At 38.2% G+C, this 21,019-nt stretch overlaps 1 protein-coding gene across 4 annotated transcripts in view; it reads right to left on the bottom strand.

Annotated features, from left to right (window-relative positions):
- Nucleotides 1-21,019, bottom strand: part of FBXO11 (F-box protein 11) — an 86,975-nt gene that overhangs the window by 25,970 nt on the left and 39,986 nt on the right. For 2 of the 4 annotated variants that reach the window (XM_072988000.2, XM_078382750.1), the window contains exons 2-7: nucleotides 15,519-15,646; nucleotides 15,273-15,354; nucleotides 10,016-10,160; nucleotides 8,445-8,574; nucleotides 6,902-6,985; nucleotides 6,689-6,821 (exon numbers count right to left, since the gene is read on the bottom strand). In XM_072988000.2, the coding sequence (XP_072844101.2) occupies nucleotides 6,689-6,821; nucleotides 6,902-6,985; nucleotides 8,445-8,574; nucleotides 10,016-10,160; nucleotides 15,273-15,354; nucleotides 15,519-15,646 (702 nt within the window). The remainder of the gene's footprint in view (nucleotides 1-6,688; nucleotides 6,822-6,901; nucleotides 6,986-8,444; nucleotides 8,575-10,015; nucleotides 10,161-15,272; nucleotides 15,355-15,518; nucleotides 15,647-21,019) is intronic. The other 2 variants (XM_072988001.2, XM_078382752.1) reach the window with 1 other exon arrangement.

Below are 21,019 nucleotides of genomic sequence, written 5' to 3'. Positions count from 1 at the left end.
GCTAAATAGCCCAGTAAGTCAGGTACACGTCTGTGGAGCCAAAGACTGAAAGTTCAATTCCACACTGCATCCCAGAAGAGTCTGCATGTGTGGCCTTGGGTAAACTATGCAGTCTCAAGATGCCCCCCAAAGATCTGAATGATAAAGCACTTCTGAGTACAGTGGTGCCTTGCTTAACGACGTTAATTTGTTCCAGCGAAATCGCTGTAGAGCGAAAACATCGTAAAGCGAAATAAAAAAGCCCATTGAAACGCATTGAAAACCGTTCTATGCGTTCCAATGGGCTGAAAAACTCACCGTCCAGTGAAGATCCTCCATAGGGGCAGCCATTTTCGGTGCCTTAGAGCTAGGAATCCGTCCAAAAACACAGCAGGGAGCCATTTTGAGCACCCGGTGGCCATTTTGAAAACCTGACGATCAGCTGTTTTGATCGTCGTAAGCGAAGAATCGGTTCCAGAAGCAGGGAACCGACCTTCGCAAAGCGGAAAAAAACCATTTAAAACATTGCTTTGCGATCGCAATTGCAAAAACATCATCGTAAAGCAGATTCGTCGTTATACGGGGTAATCGTTAAGTGAGGCATAACTGTATTTTCAACCTGAAAAAAAACCTGAAAGGATTCCATAAGCCAGAAATGACGTGATGGTATACAATTATTATTATAGACCTTGTCAGTTTCCATGGGCAAACAGGGATTCAAACCAACGTCTTCTGAGTCCCAATATGTCACTCCATTCACAACTGCACCACACTGAATCTCCACTGCCATATATATGCCTTTAATTTTATAATGATATTTCTGAACTTTAAAGAGAAAAGAAATACCAGTTTTACTTTAATATAATTTTAGCTTTAAAAACCCTTTTCATTTTAATAAAAAAATGTCTAAGACGGCACACACAAAATATATGAAAGCAGTGAATTAAACAGAATGCCATGAGTAAAAGGTGCCATGAGTAAAAGGTGTAGGAAAATATCGTTATGCTCCCTCAAAGACGGCACTTCTCAAGTACAGGGTTCTATTAGCAGAATGGGAAGTCCCTCTCCTAGTAACCATCCCTCTATTCTCAAATGGCAAGGTACTTGATAGGCCTCCAAAGCTGAATTCAATGAAAAGGTAAGGTTGCCATGGGGGAAGGCAGTCTTTCAGGTATCTATCTACATTTCAAGCCACTGAGGACAACATCACATTAGTACTACAACTAGTGCTAAAAAAAAGAAAAGAAATGCCGGTCTTTCAAATCAGCTAAAAAATTAACAACCCAACAGCTGCATACTTGGGATACTGCAGTTTCTTAAAATTCTTCAAATGTGCCCATGGGTACAATATTTTACGCTGGGAAGCTGCTACTGGAAGGTTGCTAGATCATACATAGCTATATCTATGTTTTCAGTAACATTTTCCCTCATCTTGAGCTATATTATTATTGTTGCTTTTTATTTTATTATACAGTACTGTTTTTATATTCTATTTTTATTGTTAGCTGCCCAGAGTAGACATGTATCTAGATGGGTGCGGTATAAATTTAAGAAAGAAAGAAAGAAAGAAAGAAAGAAAGAAAGAAAGAAAGAAAGAAAGAAAGAAAGAAAGAAAGAAAGAAAGAAAGAAAGAAAGAAAGAAAGAAAGAAAGAAAGAAAGAAAGAAAGAAAGAAAGAAAGAAAGAAAGAAAGAAAGACAGCTGAATTTATGATTCAAACCAAAGACTTATGTCTCCTAAGAGGAGAATGGAACCCCAATTCAGAAACAGTTAAAAACCACCCCCTTAATTTGGAAGATACATGTAAACATACATTCCAGGCAGGCTGGACTGAAGTATTTTTCTATATCAAAAATGATTTCCTAACATATCAACTATTTAGCAGATGAGAATGCTCTAATGGACACAGAAAATATTACTTAAAACACAAACACCACTATTGTGAAGCTAAGTGAAATAAATTTGATGATTTGGTTCATGAAAAAACAGAACCAACTCAAATCTTGTTGCTTAGCATATTAAATTGCTACCTGAGCAGGCTAAATGCATCAGTGGGGACCTGATGAGTTACCTCCTTCATAAGTCCCACTGATTCAATGGGTCTATTCTGGTTGTGACCAAGGTTCCCACTAAGCTGGGCACTTGTGTGCATGTGCACAACTCTGCTTCCCTCCACACAGCTCTCGTCCTTCTCCACAGAGTGATCGCATTAGGTTCCGGTCGCGGCAGAACCTAGCGAGCTGGGGTGCAGTCACATGGGCATGCAGGGGTGAATTTGCGCACGCGCGAGAGAGAGGTGGAGCCCTGCCGAGCAGGGCTGAAAATTAGAGTTGGCTGTGACTTACTACATTAAGAAACTAAATTTTAGCCAATAATCAAAAGAAAAGGAGATTGAAAAATGGCAATATGAAACTAGATTAGACTATCACAGTCTTGGTGTCCTGAACATGAACCTCACTCTATTCTTCATATCCAAACCATACAGGAGATGAAAAATTTATACTGTAAGTTAAAACAGGATTTACAATTCAGCTTCAAATTTGTCTACCTCTTTCTAATTGCTGGCGGTGTAAGACATGTGTTCAGCACAGTTCAAAAGGAAGAGTTCAAAAGGAACTGAAGTTCCAAAGTGCATACTACCTTTTAACTAAGACACAGATGGTCTTAATAGTAGTAGGCAGCAAAGTCAGAAAGATATGATTACTACAATCCACCAGCACATTTAATATAGTTAAGATGCTATAGGTATATTATTCAGAACACTAGGCAGATGATAGAGGGAAAGATAAACAGATGTCAACTGATTTCAGGAACTCCAGTTACTGCTCTTTTTTAAATCACAAGTATCAGCACATATTCGGACTTCACAATGAAAATTCTAAAATTCACTGAGAAGCTAATATAAAAACATAATTTTTCTGGGGTACTGCATGGTCCAGAATGACCACAACCTGTTAAACTATAAATGTAAAGTGTTGTTTCCACAGAAGGCTCAGTAAGGTGAAAAGCTCATAAGGTCTTCTCTTGAAGGAGACCTCAAGCTTCAGAGAACTGTTTGCAGGGCAGATATTACGTAGTGTGGTTCAGTGTCTGGGTTTACAAGTACTTTAAAAACTCAGTACTGTAGTAAAGTGCCAAATTTTGACTTAGACCAATCATGACAATCAGGGATATACCTGTTCTTACTAATCTCTCCCTCTTCAATGCTTTCAATATCACTCCTTTCAAACCACCGCAAATGCAATTATGTGATTCCCCCCCCCTAAAGTAAGACAGCAATTCCTCCAGTGAGTATACTACAATAAGAGCTGAGCTGGATCTGAAAGTCAGAACGACCTGCTGCAAGCCACTCATGACCCATTCAGTGCCTAATAACTATACTGTACCAAGTTTTTTTTCCAAGTTTAAGTTTATTGTATTAGCTAAGAGCCATCACAACTGTTTAAAATACAAATATAATCAAATAAAATCAAAATAAAATCATGGCGATATAAAATAATAAGAGACCATTCATATCTGGGAGTCTCCAGCACAATTGATTGCCATGGCTCTCAGGAAATTAGCATGAATGTTTCTGGCTGCTTTTGCAAACAGCGCTGTTCTGTAAGTGATATATGGGTCACAATCCAAAAGTAACCTCACCACCTTTGTCTGAGGGCTTTCCTCCTGTAGAGCAGCCAAAATGTTACCCAGGAATTTTTCTCTGGGGTTTTGATAGAGCTGACAATAACTATACCACTTCATTATTACTCAGCATAGCCAGGAGGGTCGGTTGAGGGGCCTAACGCCGAGAGGGGCCCGGAAAGAAAGAATAAGAAACCGGGCCTTCTCTGCAGTGGCCCCTCGACTATGGAACAGTCTTCAATCAGAGATCCGCCTGGCTCCCTCGCTGGATGTTTTTAAGAGCCATTTAAAAACTTGGCTCGTCAGGCAGGCCTTCCCTCCTGTCAATTCTTGAATTCTATCTTTCTGTTCTTTCATTCCCCATCTTGATCATTCTATATTTAAATGTTTTTATGCTTATGAATGTCATTAACTTTGATTGTAATGTTTTATTGTCACTTTATGTTATGATTTTGTAAGCCGCCCCGAGTAGACACTGCCTAGGGGGGCGGAGTATAAACCAAATGAATAAATAAATTAAACTATTGCATTTATATATAAACATGCAACAAACAATGCCCCTTTAAAATGCGTGAATAAGCAAAGTGGGGATGAAAAGGAGAGATGGGCAAGCTGAGTCCATAGGATGTTAATTTCAAAAGCCCTGTACAAGCAATTACACCAGGTTTATGTAAGAACTATTTGTCCCTTCCCCAGATCTCCATTAAATAGGAGGGAAAAGAACAGAAGAGCCTGGTTGACCACTGGCTTCAACCCTGTCCAACACTGGTATGTAGCCCTCAACAACAACAACAAAAGATTGCTATCCTTAATGTAAAGTAATATCCCTCGAAAAGTTTAGCCAAAGGGAAAATGCCTCATTTAGAAACAAAATAACTTTTCCACAAAGGGAGTGAGGCCAGTTTTACTACACTCGTATAAAGACTCAAAGCGACAAGAAAGAAATCAAAGAGTGTCACCGAGCAGGTAATGTATTCACTATGAAGCTTGTTTGTATGCTTGACCTTACACTCTTAAAGACTTATTAGATATCGGAGAAACTAGAATTTACATGGAAGATTTATGTTCACATCACATCTCTTGAAGATGACAAAAGTGCATGCATGGGTACTGAACTGGGTCTTGGCACTCGAGAGCAGGAATATCCGTTCTCCCTCACTGTCTTCCCTCCAGAAACCATATCCTTAAAATTGTTATTGGTAAAGCTGAGGATATAAGTACCTATGTTGGACTACTTCCAACCTACCCTATGACCCAATTGGGTACAATAGCAGGCTGAAGAGATAATTTTGCTTGGCAAAAATTGTGCTAAAGAAAATGTGGAACTGTATCATTTCCCAGATCTCACAGTTGCTTTGGAGTAAAGAAAATTACAGGAGATCTATTCACAAATCTACATCATGCTTAGTTTGGCCCTCAGCTGATCCAGCCAACCACTGAATGACTGAAGTTTTATACTACATACAGCACATGCCATGTTTTAGGTACCTTAAACAGAATCCAGCACCTCAATGCTGCCATGACTACCTTTGAACAACAACATCTTGAAACTTACTGAACCACAGAATACACCCACTAAACGAGAACTAACTGAGAACACGGCATGTTTCGTTTATGACAAAAATGGCATAACAAATGCACTGGACAGTTACCATCCACCTTGTTGCAGTTACCAGTAGAACATGAAACCAAAAAATCCTGAGCTTTAGAAAAACTCTTCACCTTTTGCTTTTGCAAATCTTGTGCCTTACAGGAACATGTTGATTCTGTAAAGGTCAGCAATAAAAAGAGGACCAGAACAACACCAAGAAAAGCTATGCAGTATATTAGAAATCAAGAAAAGTCCAGTTGGAAAATTTCAAAGATGAAGTGCAGTTTTACCAAAAGTTCACAACATTGCATTTTATCTCATCCTAAGAGCAAAGGAGCTGGACAAGATAATCAAAACAGAAAAAAATCTAAAGTATTCATTCATTCATTCATTCATTCATTCATTCATTCATTCATTCATTTATTTGATTTATACTCCGCCTATCTGGACTACCAGTCCACTCTAGGCAATCACTAAGCATACTAACTAGAGAAAAAGAGAGAGAGAGATGAATACTGCACTTCTTTCCCTGGGAAAAAGTCTTTTAAGTGATGGGAAAGGCAATAGGAGAGGATAGAAGAAATCTGATATCCCCCTCCCCTTATTGTGGGCTACACACTTGGATTCCTGGCTCCTGGGAGCATCTGTAACTAGAATTTAAAACCAACTATACAGATTTTTATATGCTGCCCCAGGTCAATTTAAGTCAAAGAAAGATTTTTATTCTATCAATATTTCCAATCCAAAAGTAATTACTCAAGTAATTATATACCTTGCAATTATATTACATGTATATCAGATGTACCCTAATTGCCAAATAAAATAACAAATACTTTAGATGCATTTGACATTAAACCTGTTTAGGTAAATGTGTACTTTCTGTGACCTTCATATATGCAACAAAAGGTCAGATGTAACCTTCACACGGTGCAAGTTTCTGCTAGGATTCTATGGGCTAAGCAAGTTGTCTGCCATTAAACCAGAACAGGACATTTAAGAAAGTTTCATGATTATACAAACATGTCTTCCCATTTCTTCAATGAGACAGCACTGTGTATGAGAACTCCTCTATCTTATCTTGTTTGCTCAGGCTCACCCATCCAGCATCAGGAATAAAAAAAAAAACCTGTATCTATTTTTGGTATGTATTAATTACTTCCTTTCCAATCAGTGGTAATGCAGTTATTCCACAGCATTTTCTAACAGCAGTGTATCTAAGTGGATTTATTTATTTATTTAACAAACATCTTGAACCCTGTGATTACTGATGAGAGGGTATTTTAGCCTAAAAATGCAGCTTCAAGCTTTGAAGTTCTACAAAATAAAAATAATCTCTTTACTTCATCAAGAATGATCTGTGGAAAATGACAACTCATCATTCTAGCTTTCCTTTTTCGTAGTTCCAATATGTCCACAAAGTAGTTTTTTTCTTATGCAGAAAAAGCTGTAAGAAAATATACATCTGTGAAGCTAAAATGTATTTCAGTTTAAATACCTGCACCAATCATGGTGATTGGAGATTCAATGTATATCCATTCATCCGTGTATATCCCAGAGTGAACAAAGATAAGTCCATCAAAGTGAGCTTCTTGAACCCCACCTAATGCATCTTCAATAGTGTCATAATACTGAAAGAAAACAGAGTTTAAAGATCAATAGCCATAATGAAAATACGCCAATATTCAATTGAAGTGATTCATAAACATACCAGCATATTTTCTCTTCCTTTGTATCTTGCAGGGTTACTGTAGAAATGTTCAGCAAATCCTGGCTTTACATGGGCTCCTTTATACTAAAAATGGAGGGAGAGAAACATATTTGAGATATGTCAACAGCGGAATATAACCTAAAAGTTCATTTGAGAGAAAAGAGTGCAAGTATAACACTACAAAGCAAGGCTCCTGAAAATAGTTGTAGAGCTCTCATATGAATCAAGCTGAGCAGGAAGATCTCAACTCAAAGGTCTGCTGATTATCTCAAGCACAAATGAAAAAAAATACTTTAGACCAAGGTTCCCTCTAAGCTGGGCATGCATGCACAACTCTTGCTTCCCTCTGTGCAGCTCTCTTCCTCCTCCACACAGCAATCATGTTTGGTTCTGGTTGTGACAGAACCTTGTGCACAAGGGAGGCGGAGGCATGTACACATGCAAGGGTGAAGTTGTGTGCATGAGAGGCAGAATGATGTCAGCTCCACATATTGTCTTCTTTTCTGTCTTATTTGCCACGGAATATGCTTAAAGATTTTAATTTCTTTATATTTTCTATTAACTCCCTTGTCTTGTATATTTCTTAGGACTTTATATCAAAAAATTTTCTCATAAATTTAACATGAATTTCTCTGGAGAAATTTTTATTCCTGGTGTATGCTGTATTAATTCTTCAAGCTGTATCTATATTTTGTTGAATATCCTCTGGTCGTATCTCCATTAAGGATGTCAGATAAGTAGTAATCATTTGCACTGTATCTTCTTTTTGTTCTAGTAGATTCTGGAATCTAAGTATGGCATTGGCTCTTTCCATTTGCACATTTAACAGCATGATTTCATCTTACATTCTTTCCCATTTTAGCTCTTCCATCTTTTTATTCAAAATCTCCAGTCTTCCTTCTGTTCTTTTTGATGTCTCATCTATTCTATTTGTTTTTTATTTTCTGTGATTTGATTTTTAATATCAGTCATTTGCATCCCTAAATCTTTCATTTGTATGCATAGTTGAGCCATCCCTTCTTGTGCTCCATTGCTTTGGAGGTAGGAAGAATGAAGATAAGCCATCCTCAGAGCTGCTCTATTCTCTAACACTTGTCATGAAATTCACCCTCGGATTATTCTATTTCTTATGTATCTTGGTCATAGGAAAATAGTGAATTTCCCTAATATTTGCCAAGAAGCAGGGTGAGGCAGCATCAATACTATCTCACAAGGGAGACTCATCATATTTTGCCACTATAAATGGGAATGGCTTCTGGCCCATAAATTGTATTATTTTTGTTTTATCTGAATTAAAGGCTGACCTTATGATAAGCTTGGACTTCACTCGCTCCCCAAGGCCCCACTTCAGAGATGAAAATGGAAGGACTGTGCAGAAATGTGTGAGACCCTTTAAGCAAGGTGGGAGGATATAGAAGAAAGAGAGGCACACATGTGCAATGGAGACAAATAAATCCCCACCACCAACCACCAAGAAAATATCTATAGCATTTGAAATATTCTAAACATGGAATAGCCAGGAATCTTCTAAAAGAAATTATACCAGCTGTTGAAAGCTTTCCTTCCAAGGATTTGGATGTTCATACTCCTCTGGATTAATCTGGTAAAATTTGCCAGGTTCAGGATGCATCATTGGACGTGTATATTCAAATACTTCCATATAGAGTCGTTTCCTGAACAAAAATACAAAATTATGACCATGCTTTAATTGAACAAACCAGATGGACCAAAAATTAGTTGAAACAATTTGGAAATTTCTAAGAAGCACTGGTAGTAATGCTGAAGATGTCTCTGTTTCTCACTTAATCACACTACACTAGCAGAGAGAACTGTACATTTTAAACAGAAGGTACGAGGATTATCGCTCAAGCTAAAACTGAAGTCATTTAAGACCAGCAATGTTTCCAGATGTGTATTTGTTATCTGGGTAAGAATCAAGATGGGAGGAAAGGATTAACGACTTCCTTACCATTAAGCATCGGCTTACAAGCATTTTGGTGATCAGGACTGAATTTATCACCAACTAAATGTTTAGCTCTTTGTGCTTCAGTTTACAAAGATTAATATCCCTGCATAATAGCAAACTATGTACTTCACGTTGTCAACTGAGTGAATGGGTATCTGACGTGTACACACACACACTGACAGTATATGAAGGCATTTGTTCAAGCATATTCTCAGCTAAGTCTAAAAACTTGTCTTCCCTCTAACAAGACTGCTAACTCTTAGAACTCTGGCCATTCTGTCCTACATGTGGCATAACTGGCTTTGTGTTAGAATTCCCTACACACATATACCAGTCTCTTTTGTTACTACCTTTTAAGTGTTAGAGGATCTCTATCCTGTTCTCTCAATCATTTAAAGGCATCTGACCTGCTTTTTTGTGGTATCTGCTCCCGTATTAAGTGTTTTACTTTAAAGACATTTGGTCTGTTAATTTTTTTTATTTCTGTCCTGCTGCAGTTTTTAATGCTTTTTTTTTGGTTAAGACAAATTTTCACAAAAGTTTTACAAAATGGCACAATAATAATATTAAAATAAATACATTCTTAAAATCCCTGACATTACTTTTATAATGAGGGAAACAGGTTCTGACTGTTAGACAGGAAGGTGTCCTATTTTCAGACTTCTCTAAAATTCAGCCTATCTTGAGTGACCTATGTACCAATGATTTGTTGGTGGCCCAGAAGTATATTACATTCAAGAAGCAGCAGTATCTGAATGGTTTACTACAGGTTTAAGCATCATTGTAGGTAGTAAAAAAAAAAAAAGATCAACTACGTAAAATAAAAAAGTGGCACACTGCGAACAATGAAATTATCTGACAGTTAACATACTGTGTTTCTAATATATTTCCATAATAGTAAGAGCACAAATCCATCCATTTTGATGCAAGATGGATGAATTCCCCAAAAAATCTTAAATGGCCCAAATCAGAGAGACAATATGCACTAGGGAAAATCAATCACGATAAGAAAGAACAAGACAAACTTTTATGCAATCTGAATTTTTTTAAATTTAATATAGTTTAAAAAGCTAACCAGTCACACATTTTTGCATTGTGCTTGACCTATCTAATATATTAGAGAATCATGAAATATATCTTTTACTTACCACAAAATTGGATCATTAGCCAGCTCACTGAAGCGTTTACACACACAAGCTGCTCTACAAAGATCTTGTTCCAGCAAATATGAGAAGATTTTCAGCACAACTTCATCAGGCAACTTCTCTTGAAGATACTGTTCTGCAGGTGCTGCTATTAAAATATCAAATATGACTAATGATTGATTTTCATAATCTGGAGTGTTTCCTTCTTTTAAAAAAGTGTTTCTTCATTGGAACCAGGGCACAAGGCAGCATACCAAACTGTAGATGACCACTGGATTCCATAGCAAGTCCCTGCACTGGTGAGGTGACTATTATTTCTCACTATCACTTCTCACAACTGATAAACCCCTAGAGCCTGGCACACGTACACCTAACAGAAAAGTGTCTAGGAAGAAGTATTTTGATGCACAGATATCATTTTCTGTAGAAACCCAGTCTCAGATTATTTCTTCAGTGTGCTATACTGAGGTTTAATAACCTCCTGTCTCCCCATTGTCAAATAAGCAGCCATTCATCACTCATATATGGAATGTATTTATTTCCAGAAAAGCCTACCACAGTAGAAACCAATGAGACCAACTGTTTGCATGTGTATTTAGTAGCATTTCTCTCTTTTTGCTTTTTAAAGGTAACTGATAAGTGGGAATGTGACATATGTAAGCTATATCTAGAAAGAGATAGAGAATGCTGTATTTTTGCTCCTCCTCTGTCATATTCAGGTTATAAAAGCCCTGTTAAGATGAAACAGGTGGCAGGCCACTTCACTGAGATGCTGTCAGTGAATTCACTTCACACTGATCACTGTCTTATGCCAGACAGTAGACACAAGTTTCTTTCCCAGTGTCATTTATTCTATGATGGGATCATGTCTGCCAGCTCTGACTGAACCCCTTTTTCAAAACTGGCAGACTGCTGATATCGCTGCCTTTCTCTTAAAAGTGCAGATAGTTGGCTGAAGAGTCAAAGGGAAGTTTGAGAAAAGCATTATGCACCATCTCTCATCAGTCAATCATTGAGGTTTTAACTGGTTGATTTAAGGTAGACTTATTTCTCATGCTCCTAAAAGCTCAGTATATGATCTTTGATACACCAGGAAAAGTGAAGATATGATAGTTTAATAAACAGAGCTTATTCTAAAAATGGGGGGAAATCTTACATCCTGTTATAATAGTAAAATAAAACATAACCATGTGTAGCCTTGGGCTGGCTAGCTACCATATTTTTCCATGTATAAGATGCCCCACGTATAAGACGTCCCCTGCTTTTCTAACCCCAAATTAAGAAACCTAAGTGAGGCGTAGTAAGTGTAGGGGGAAGGGATCAAAGCACTGCAGGATTGTTTTGATCCCTGCTTTCCCCTCCACTTGTATTTGTTCTCTCCTCAGCTTACTTCCGGGTATAAGATAACCCTCAATTTTAGTCTAAAGATTTTAGAGAAATGTATAGTCTTATACATGGAAAAATATGGTAGTTCCCAGAGGATCCGCAAAAGAAGTAGAAGTAAATCACTTCTAAATACTCTATACCTATTTTTTAAAAGTTTGGAAAGAGCTGCCATAAGTTGGAAATAACTTTATAGCTCACAATTATTATTTATTTAAATCCTATATGATTCACAGCCATATTGATTTTTAAGTAGTCTTTCTCATTAACTGGCTAATTTGCTAATCCCATGTTTCCTATCTTCTATGTTGAGAATTCAACAGATCTCAAAGCAGGTTTGTGGAGATGGCACAAATACTGTTCCACATCAATAGGGGTATTCTTAGCTAACAAAATCTCAATAATATTTCTTGCACTTACAAGCTTTCAGCCAAAATTAGCAGAATAAACTATGCTAATGAAAGCAGTGTTAATTTATTGCAATCCTATACAATTTATGAAAAAGTGAATGCACTAATATCAATGAGACTTACTCCCTAGTAGGGTTGTTCCTGCTCCACCTGGAGCAGGAACTGGCAAGCCACTCCAGTATCTTTGCCAAGAAAACTCCATGGACAGAAACAAGAGGATAAAAGATATGGAGCTGGAAGATGAGCCCCTTAGGTCGGGAGGCATCCAACATGCTATTTCAGACGATTGCCATATCTACAATTGCGGGCAAGAATCCCGTAGAAGAAATAGAGTAGCCCTCATAGCGGGAAAATCTGTACTGGGAGACAATCTCAAAAATGATAGAATGATTTCAATTCTAATCCAAGGCAGACCTTTCAACATCACAGTAATACAAGTTTATGCACCAACTACTGATGCTGAAGAGGCTGAAATTGACCAATTCTATGAAGACTCACAACACCTTCTAGAATTGACTAGAATGCTTAAGTAGGGAGTCAAGAGATAAAAGGAACAACAGGGAAGTTTGGCCTTGGAGTTTAAAATGAAGCAGGGCAAAGACTAATAGAGTTTTGTCAAGAGAACAATTTGGTCATCACAAACACTCTTTTTCAACAACACAAGAGGTGACTATACACATGGACATCACCAGATGGGCAATACCAAAATCAGATTGATTATATTCTCTGCAGCCAAAAATGGAGAAGCTCTATACAGTCAGCAAAAAAAAGACCTGGAGCTGATTGTGGCTCTGAGTATCAGCTTCTTGTAGCAAAATTCAAGCTTAAAGTGAAGAAAGTAGGAAAAACCACTGGGCTAGTCAGGTATAATCTAAACCAAATCCTTTATGAATACACAGTGGAAGTGAAGACCAGATTTAAGGATCTAGATTTGGTGGACAGAGAGCCTGAAGAACTATGGATGGGGGCCCGTAACATTGTACAGGAAGCAGCAACAAAAAACATCCCAAAGAAAAAGAAATGAAAGAAAGCAAAGTGGCTATCCAACGAGGCCTCCCAAATAGCAGAAAAGAGAAGGGAAACAAAATACAAGGGAGATAGGGAAAGTTACAGAAAATTGAATGCTGACTTCCAAAGAATAGCAAGGAGAAACAAAAGGGCCTTCTTAAATGAACAGTGCAAAGATATAGAGGAAAATAATAGAAAGAGAAAAACCAAAAATCTGTTCAAGAAAATTGGAGATATTAGAGGAACATTTTGTGCAAAGATGGACATGATAAAGGAGAAAAATGGTAGGGACCTTTGTGACAAACCCCAGACCTACTAGGGTATGTCACACTTACACTAAGCTGCCACCAACCATTCCCTGTAAGAAGTCACACAGACCAGGGATGGATTTTTAACCAATAAAAGAATAAGGTTTATTTAAAACAACACACAGGGAAAATAAAATGATCAGGTGAATAAGATTTAGTAACATGGCTTAGTTTCACTCATACATACACACAGTTTGGTTCACACAGAACCCTTAACTTGAAGCATAGACCCTGAACCTATCAGTTCTGGCTAACCAACAGACACCTGAACCTATCAGGTTGGTACTGACACACAGTAGTACCCTGTCTGACACACAGACTCCCACACCAGCTTCTTCTTCCCAGCTGCTGCTTCATCACATCCCAGTGTCTTCACTTCTCCACACACGCATCACATATATATACAGTACAGCCCCTCCTCCTGATGTCCCGCCTTCCACTCCCCATAGGATGGAACTTTCCCTCCAAACCCATGACAGACAGGTAACATCAGTGTTGTATGTAACAACCTTACAGAAGCAGAAGACGTCAAGAAGAGGTGGCAAGAATACACAGAGGAATTGTACCAGAAAGATCTGGATGTCCCAGACAACCCAGATAGTGTGGTTGCTGACCCTGAGCCAGACATCCTGGAGAATGAAGTCAAGTGGGTCTTAGAAAGCATGGCTAACAACAAGGCCAGTGGAGGTGATGGCATTCCAGTTGAACTATTTAAAATCTTAAAAGATGATGCTGTTAAGATGCTACACTCAATATGGCAGCAGATTTGGAAAACTCAGCAGTGACCAGAGGATTGGAAAAGATCAGTTTACATCCCAATCCCAAAGAAGGGCAGTGCCAAAAAAATGCTCCAACTACCGTACAACTGCACTTATTTCACACGCTAGCAAGCTTATGCTCAAAATCCTGAAGCTGAGGCTCCAATACTTTGGCCATCTCATGAGAAGACTCCCTGGAAACGACCCTGATGTTGGGAAAGTGTGAGGGCAAGAGGAGAAGGGGAGGACAGAGAAGGAGATGGTTGGACAGTGTCATTGAAGTGACCAACATGAATTTGATCCAACTCCGAGAGGGAGTGGAAGACAGGAGGGCCTGGCGTACTCTGGTCCATGAGGTCACGAAGAGTCAGACACGACTTAACAACTAAACAACAAAGGGTTGAACAAGATTTCAGTCTTAGTCTCTATACATGTTTAGAATTACAACAGTTTGGTAATCTTCAGAATTTTTTTGTAGAAGACTGCTTTACATTAACATGTTATTAAGAGCTATTTTAGCATTTATGTCTTGTGGTTTCCTGGTGAATAAACTACACAGATTTCTCATTATCTTCAAATGGCATATACTAGACAGGCTAAAAACAAAAGCCAAGGTATGATCTCTTCCACAAGCCTTCCATATGTTTATGCTTTTGCACAGTAAGTTGGAAAGGATGTGAAAATCTTAATGTGGGACACATCTGACTGTTTTGCATGTTCAATTTTATACATCTGCAAAATTAAGATTGTCACATCCTTTCCAACTTACTGTGTGAAAGCATAAACCTATGGAAATACAGGAAAATAAGACTATAAATTTTGCTATCTGTTTAGTTTCTCTTGTTTACACTGGCTGAAATCCTATTGTGTGCTACACAAAAGACATAATTTTTAAAGCAAATTGCCTAAAGTTAAGACACTTCTATTATCTGTTGTGTACCTAGTAGTACAACCTGGCAAGCAACAGGCAGTATCTAGGAAGACTTCTTAATCTGAGGCAAAGATACACTTTTTGCATAGTAGTACAACAGGATGTCAGCCATATTTAATGAGAGGTCAACAATGGGTACCCTCTAACCACAACAATCCTCAATTCTTGGGTAATACTCTCTCCAGACAATGAAAACCCCACCCATCTACTTCTTTTACATACCAATCAGAAACATGCTACAAATATACACAGAGAATATGCCACTACAGTTTGGTCACAAATTCTGTTCTTCAAAAAATCATCAAGTCTAATTCCAGGAAACTGCCCTTGCAAGTCTAGAGTCCTGATTTTTGTCACCATCACACTATATTACCACTTTAAAAACTGCTCAGCCTGTTAAAAAGAAACATTAGGGAACAAAGTGTTTCTTCCCCACCCACCTACTACAAAAAAGGAAATTACCTGATAAATCTTGTGATTTCCCAGATACTCTAGCACGTTTGGCTCGATGACCAAAGTTCTCTGTAGCTGAAGTAGAAGCACCCTGGTAAAATTTTAAGAAAATATTAACTTTCTTACACATATCAGGCATTGCCAAGAACACCACAGATTCTTCACCCTTTGCCACCTTTTTATGAACTGAACTCTAATCATTATGGTAGACATCTATTTTAAGACTTATAACATTGGGGGGGGGGGGTTAAATACCTCCATACTGTTCTTTGCAGGGCAAGCTGTTCTTTTAGGTAAAAGAGTTTTTCTGCGAAGTTGGTATGGACTATTTTGAGCACCAGGACCTGATTCTTCTGCAACCATATCTGCAGGTACATCATCATCTGTGAATAAACAAAACAAAAAATGTTAAAAAATTATAATATTAACCTCAAAATTATTTGGGTTTTTAAAAAAACCTTCAGCTTTTTATGAAGTAACATGAAGATAGTCGACGAATCCAAGATTTGCAAATATGGATTTAGTTTATCATATGCACATATTTTAATAAAATATAGTAAATAAACTAAGCTGTGGCTATCATACTTTGGACATACAGTGGTGCCTCGCATAGCGAGGTTAATCCGTTCCGGATTAACCTTCGCTATGCTGAAGCATCGCTGAACGGGGCAGGGATTTCCATTGGAACGCACTAAACATTGTTTAATGCGTTCCAAATGGGCCAAATACTCACCGTTCAGCGATGCTTCAGGATGGCTGGCAGCCATTTTCGCGCCCTCGCCTCGCTTAACGAGGGCCCGAAAATGCTGCGCGCGGCCATTTTGGGCCATTTCCAGGCTTCCGGCGGCCATTTTGGCCGCCGAACAGCTGATCGTCGGGGTTCGTTTTGCGAAGATCGGTAAGCGAAACGCTTACCGGTCTTCGCAAAGCGAATTTTGCCCCATTAAAAAAAGTTGAGCAATCGCATTAGCGATCCGAAAAAATGGATCGCTATGCGATTTCATCGTTATACGGTGCGCTCGTTAAGCGAGGCACCACTGTATTAAAAGAAGAGTCTCACTAGAAACTACAATAAAGCTAGGAGAAGTAGAAGTTGAAAATAGAGAAAGACCTAAAATGAGAGACTGACTCATTAAAGGAAACCATGGCCTTTAGTTGACAAGATCACCCCCCCCCATAAAAAACACATCTGTAAAAGATTGGAACTTGGAGGAGTTATTAATTCACAGGGTCAGCATAAGCTGGAAACTGTTTTATGGCACATAGCAATACTTCATAAATAAATAGTTTTCCTGAGTACAATAAAGATGTTACCCAAGTCGGAGGTCGTCAACACCCCCCCAGTCCGTCTGGGTAACACTTATGGGAAGTGTAAGAGAGTGGTACTTAACTCATATCCTGCCTGCTTGCTTTTGGGAAGCATCTGTGCACCCACTTTGGGAACAGATCTACGACTAGAAAGGTCTCACCCAGTTCTTTACGTCCTTACTTATCTACATCCACCACATATTTTGTTCAGGAATGAAAATAAGAGACATTACAGCTTTTTTTCCAATAGTGAGACACATACATATACAGCTTGTTACTGTGCTATTTTAATTGATATTTGCTCAAAACCTGCTTACTATTATAGATATCAACTCCACCAAAATCTCAAATGTTTTCATTTCTGCTTTCCTATATTTTCATCTGCCGGTGAATTGCTGCTGAATTAAGTTCACAGATCTTAAAACAGTGCTGTAGTGATCTCTACTCGTCACTTCTAAATAACAACCTAACTCCAAATCGCAGATTGCTGATCACCATCACCCTGCTTCCAAACTAAGGAACTGCTATAGATAGTGTTGAATCTCATTAACTGCACTTCAGCTACATAAAAAAGTAATGAAATGACAAAGACAAATCCATTTTACATAGAATTTGGGGAGAATGAGCACAGCCTGCCAGAAAAGTTAGCTAAAATAATATTTATCAGTATTATAAAGGATATTATAATATTATAAATGAAATTTACATGGAGAAGGGCGAGAAAGAGAAGGTGGAAGAGACCAGCTTCTCAAATTACAAAATTCCCATTATTTATTTATTTATTTATTTATTTATTTATTTATTTATTTATTAGATTTTAACTCCGCCCCTCTAGACAATGTCTACCTAAATTGATGCTTCTAGTTAGGATCAATGAAAATGTCAATTTATGTAGAGTAAAATTTTAATTCCTCTTAAATACTCAGTAAGGAAACTGAGATAAAAAGACTGACTTGCCTAAGGTCACCAGGTTCACAGGCAAGGAAGGACATTCTACTTCCACAAACGCTGAAATGCTTATTCAAAATGTAAATGGTCAAAGTTTTTTATTAAATTCACTGTGGATTTTTCACTTTAGACTTTTGCATGTTTTCAACAGAGAATATAAACCTTTTAATGCTAATTTCTTACTATTTAGTAAATAGGACGTGTTTAAACCACAGATGAAAAACAGATTTCTTTCTACATTTTTTGTCCTTGAATGAGAGAAAACAGAAACACAGGAAAAAATTCAGACGCATGCAATTCCTTCCTTTTCTTATCAAACTTATATTTAAGACACAACATGTATTGTTGTGTTAATATAAAATGTACTGCTTGGTCATAAAATATAAAAGCACAAGTATCAACCATAGTCAAATGATCATTCAATAAGAGAGCTCATGATTAGAAAAGGGAACAAAGCTAACCATGAACCAGAAAAACCAACAAATAGCGCTGGTTTGTAGTTTGGTTTGTGATCCAATTCAGGGATCCTGTTTTGCCAAAGTAAAATGAAGAGCCAAACTTTTTCCCCCTTGGGGATCCTGGTCCAAAGAACGGTACAATCTGTGGTGCACACCCAAAGATACTTTGGGTTTGCAATTTTTAAACACTGGAAGCCTCTTTCCTTCAAGCAAACATTTTCAAACCAAAGGGATGTTTATAAGCACTCTACATTATTGTACTGAACATGCCCTCTAAAGGAAAAAAAATCCAAAAGGTATGCAATAGCTCTCACATACAATGTAAACCACTGTGGCTGCTCTCCTGGCTGAAACACCACTATGACATGAATTCTAGATATGAGAAAATCTGGGAAATTTAATTTGAAGCAAAGTTTCATACTGAGGACATAAAGTATTCTGGAAAAGGACACATCCCAGGGATCCACATATCTGTGCAATGCTCTGCCTCACTGCTCCCCTCTCAGCCTAGTTCTGTATCGGGACTTCCTGGTTATGTGTGGGAAAATATCTAAGAGAAAGACTGAAAAAGCAGGAAGACATCCTTCTGAAATTTCCTTTTGAGACTCATAGTTTTCAGAAAATAGAAGCTTTACAAAAACTGGAAACAATTCTTATCTGTTATATGTGTATGCTTTGACACATACTCATTTCTTTGACCATAAAGAAGCCTGACCGCTGAAGAACTGATGCTTTTGAATTGTGGTACTAGAGGAGACTCTTGAGAGTCCCCTGGACTGCAAGGAAATCAAACCTATCAATTCTTAAGGAAATGAACTCTGAGTGCTCACTGGAAGGACAGATCCTGAAACTGAGGCTCCAGTACTTTGGCCATCTCATGAGAAGAAAAGACTCCCTGGAAAAGACCCTGATGTTGGGAAAGAGTGAAGGCAAGAGGAGAAGGGGACAGACGACAGAGGATGAGATGCTACAGTGTCGTCGAAGCTATCAGAATGAATTTGACCAAACTCTGGGAGGCAGTGGAAAAGAGGAGGGCCTGGCATGCTCTGGTCCATGGGGTCACAAAGAGTCGGACACGACTAAATGACTAAACAACAACACTGATCTGTGTGAGTGGGTTTTCTGTAGACCTTGTGTCCTAATAGGAGGTTAGGTTTGGTATGACCATGACATCTAAGAAAGTGAGTTGGCCCTCTATTTCTTTTTCCATGGTAAATTGTATATTAGAATGGATGCTATTGAAATGGTTTAGAAATTCTTCCAGTTTTTTCTTCAACGTGGCTCCAAATTGAGAAGGTGTCATCCACATATCAGAACAAGACAGTGGGTGCAAACAGTGCCGAAGCCAGGGCCTGCTTTTCAAAACTTTCCATGTAGAAGTTTGCTATAACTGGGCTGAGGGGCTCCCCATGGCCACTCCATCTGTCTGTTCATGAAATCATTATCCCACTGAAAGTAACTGGTCATTAGGCAGTGTTGGAAAAGGGTCGTGATGTCTTCTGGAAAGATTTGCTATATGAACGACAAGAGTGTCATGGCCGAAAAACCTACAACAACCATCGGATCACAGCTGTGAAAGCCTTCGAGAATATAAATAAATTTGACAAATGGAATTGAGATATAGAACTATAACTGCAAGAAGGCATGAGATAATAATCCCATTTCTGTTTGCACCCCACCTCAGCCAGCATCATTGCCCCTTCCTCAAGTCCACACTGGACTGAGTGATTTTTTTCAGATGTCATGTCTTCACAGACATCAACAGGCACATCAGAGTTTTCCAAGTATTTCCTATTCCAACTACCCAGACACAGGGTGGATTAAAATAAAGAATTGAAAAAATAATAATGTAAAATTAGATTTTTAAATTTAAATTGCATTTTTTGGTTTAAATCAAATTTAGTTTAATGAAATGCTTCTGGAACGAAAATCTATCAAAATATAGTTTTCTATTTAAGATACATTATAGTTCAAAGGTTATTTAGCATAAAATAGAATTTAATTATGTAACATGAAGCTGTATATTCATGCAAAATTTACATTTTTGATAAACTAATTCAAATAATCCAAGCTGAGATAACATGCACTTTTCCACAGTAAAAATGGTATAAAATGAACGTTCAGAAAAAACCCCCGTTAATCCCATTATTGTTCTGCAAACCTATGTACAAAGAGCAAATACAAGATGTACACTATGTAATGTTATTGTTTTAGTTAAAGAAAACAGTAAGTAGTTCTCCGAATATGAATGCTTAACATATTAAATTAAACTCTATTCTGATATAGCTGTTTACTAACCTGATACCGTTTCCCCGAAAATAAGACCTAGCCTGAAAATACGCCCTTGTATGATTTTTCAGAATGCTCGTAATATAAGCCCTACCCCCAAAATAAGCCGCATTTCAGTGAAACCCCACCCTCCACCATTGTGCAGCATTGTGCAGCAACCAGAAGAAGGTGACATGACTGTATTTGAATAAATGTAGATTGTTATACAGGTATATATAAAGCAAGGGAAACACTGGAGGCAGAACGGGAAATAGGAAAAGGACAAAGGATACAGCGAGAGGCAGAACAAGAAGCAGAGGCGCGCGCCAGAAAGAACAGAAGAGATAGGGTTGGCGCGGGACAGTGGAAGTCGCGAGGAAGAAGGACAGTTAGTTTGGTGAGAAACAGCTGAGAGAGGGCAGTTAGGAGCTGTGAGGGAGAAGATCAACATATTCTTGACCACTGAAGAGAGGGGTGAAAATAAAGAGGCCGAGAAAGTGACAGTATTTAATGAAACCACGAGAGAGAAGCTTGATAAAGGCATCCAGGTATTTTCAGTACCAAGAAAGAGAGCCGCGACCGAGATTGATGAGGAAGACAACAAGAAGTTAAGTAAGTAGAAAGCAAGACCAATAATACCAGGCTTGAGTCCCGAAGAATGGACGGTTCTGGTGTATCCCAAGGGCAAGGGTCCGGAATGGATGGTACACCATCCAGATTCAGCCATGGAGAAAGAGAAGCCAGTAGAGAATGGGTCCACCACCCTTGCTGTGG

Source organism: Pogona vitticeps, chromosome 1 (assembly GCF_051106095.1).
Source record: "Pogona vitticeps strain Pit_001003342236 chromosome 1, PviZW2.1, whole genome shotgun sequence".
NCBI classification, from domain to species: Eukaryota; Metazoa; Chordata; class Lepidosauria; order Squamata; family Agamidae; genus Pogona; species Pogona vitticeps.
The sequence above is the reverse complement of the archived record's forward strand: the minus strand, read 5'-3'. Positions and strand labels throughout refer to the sequence as shown.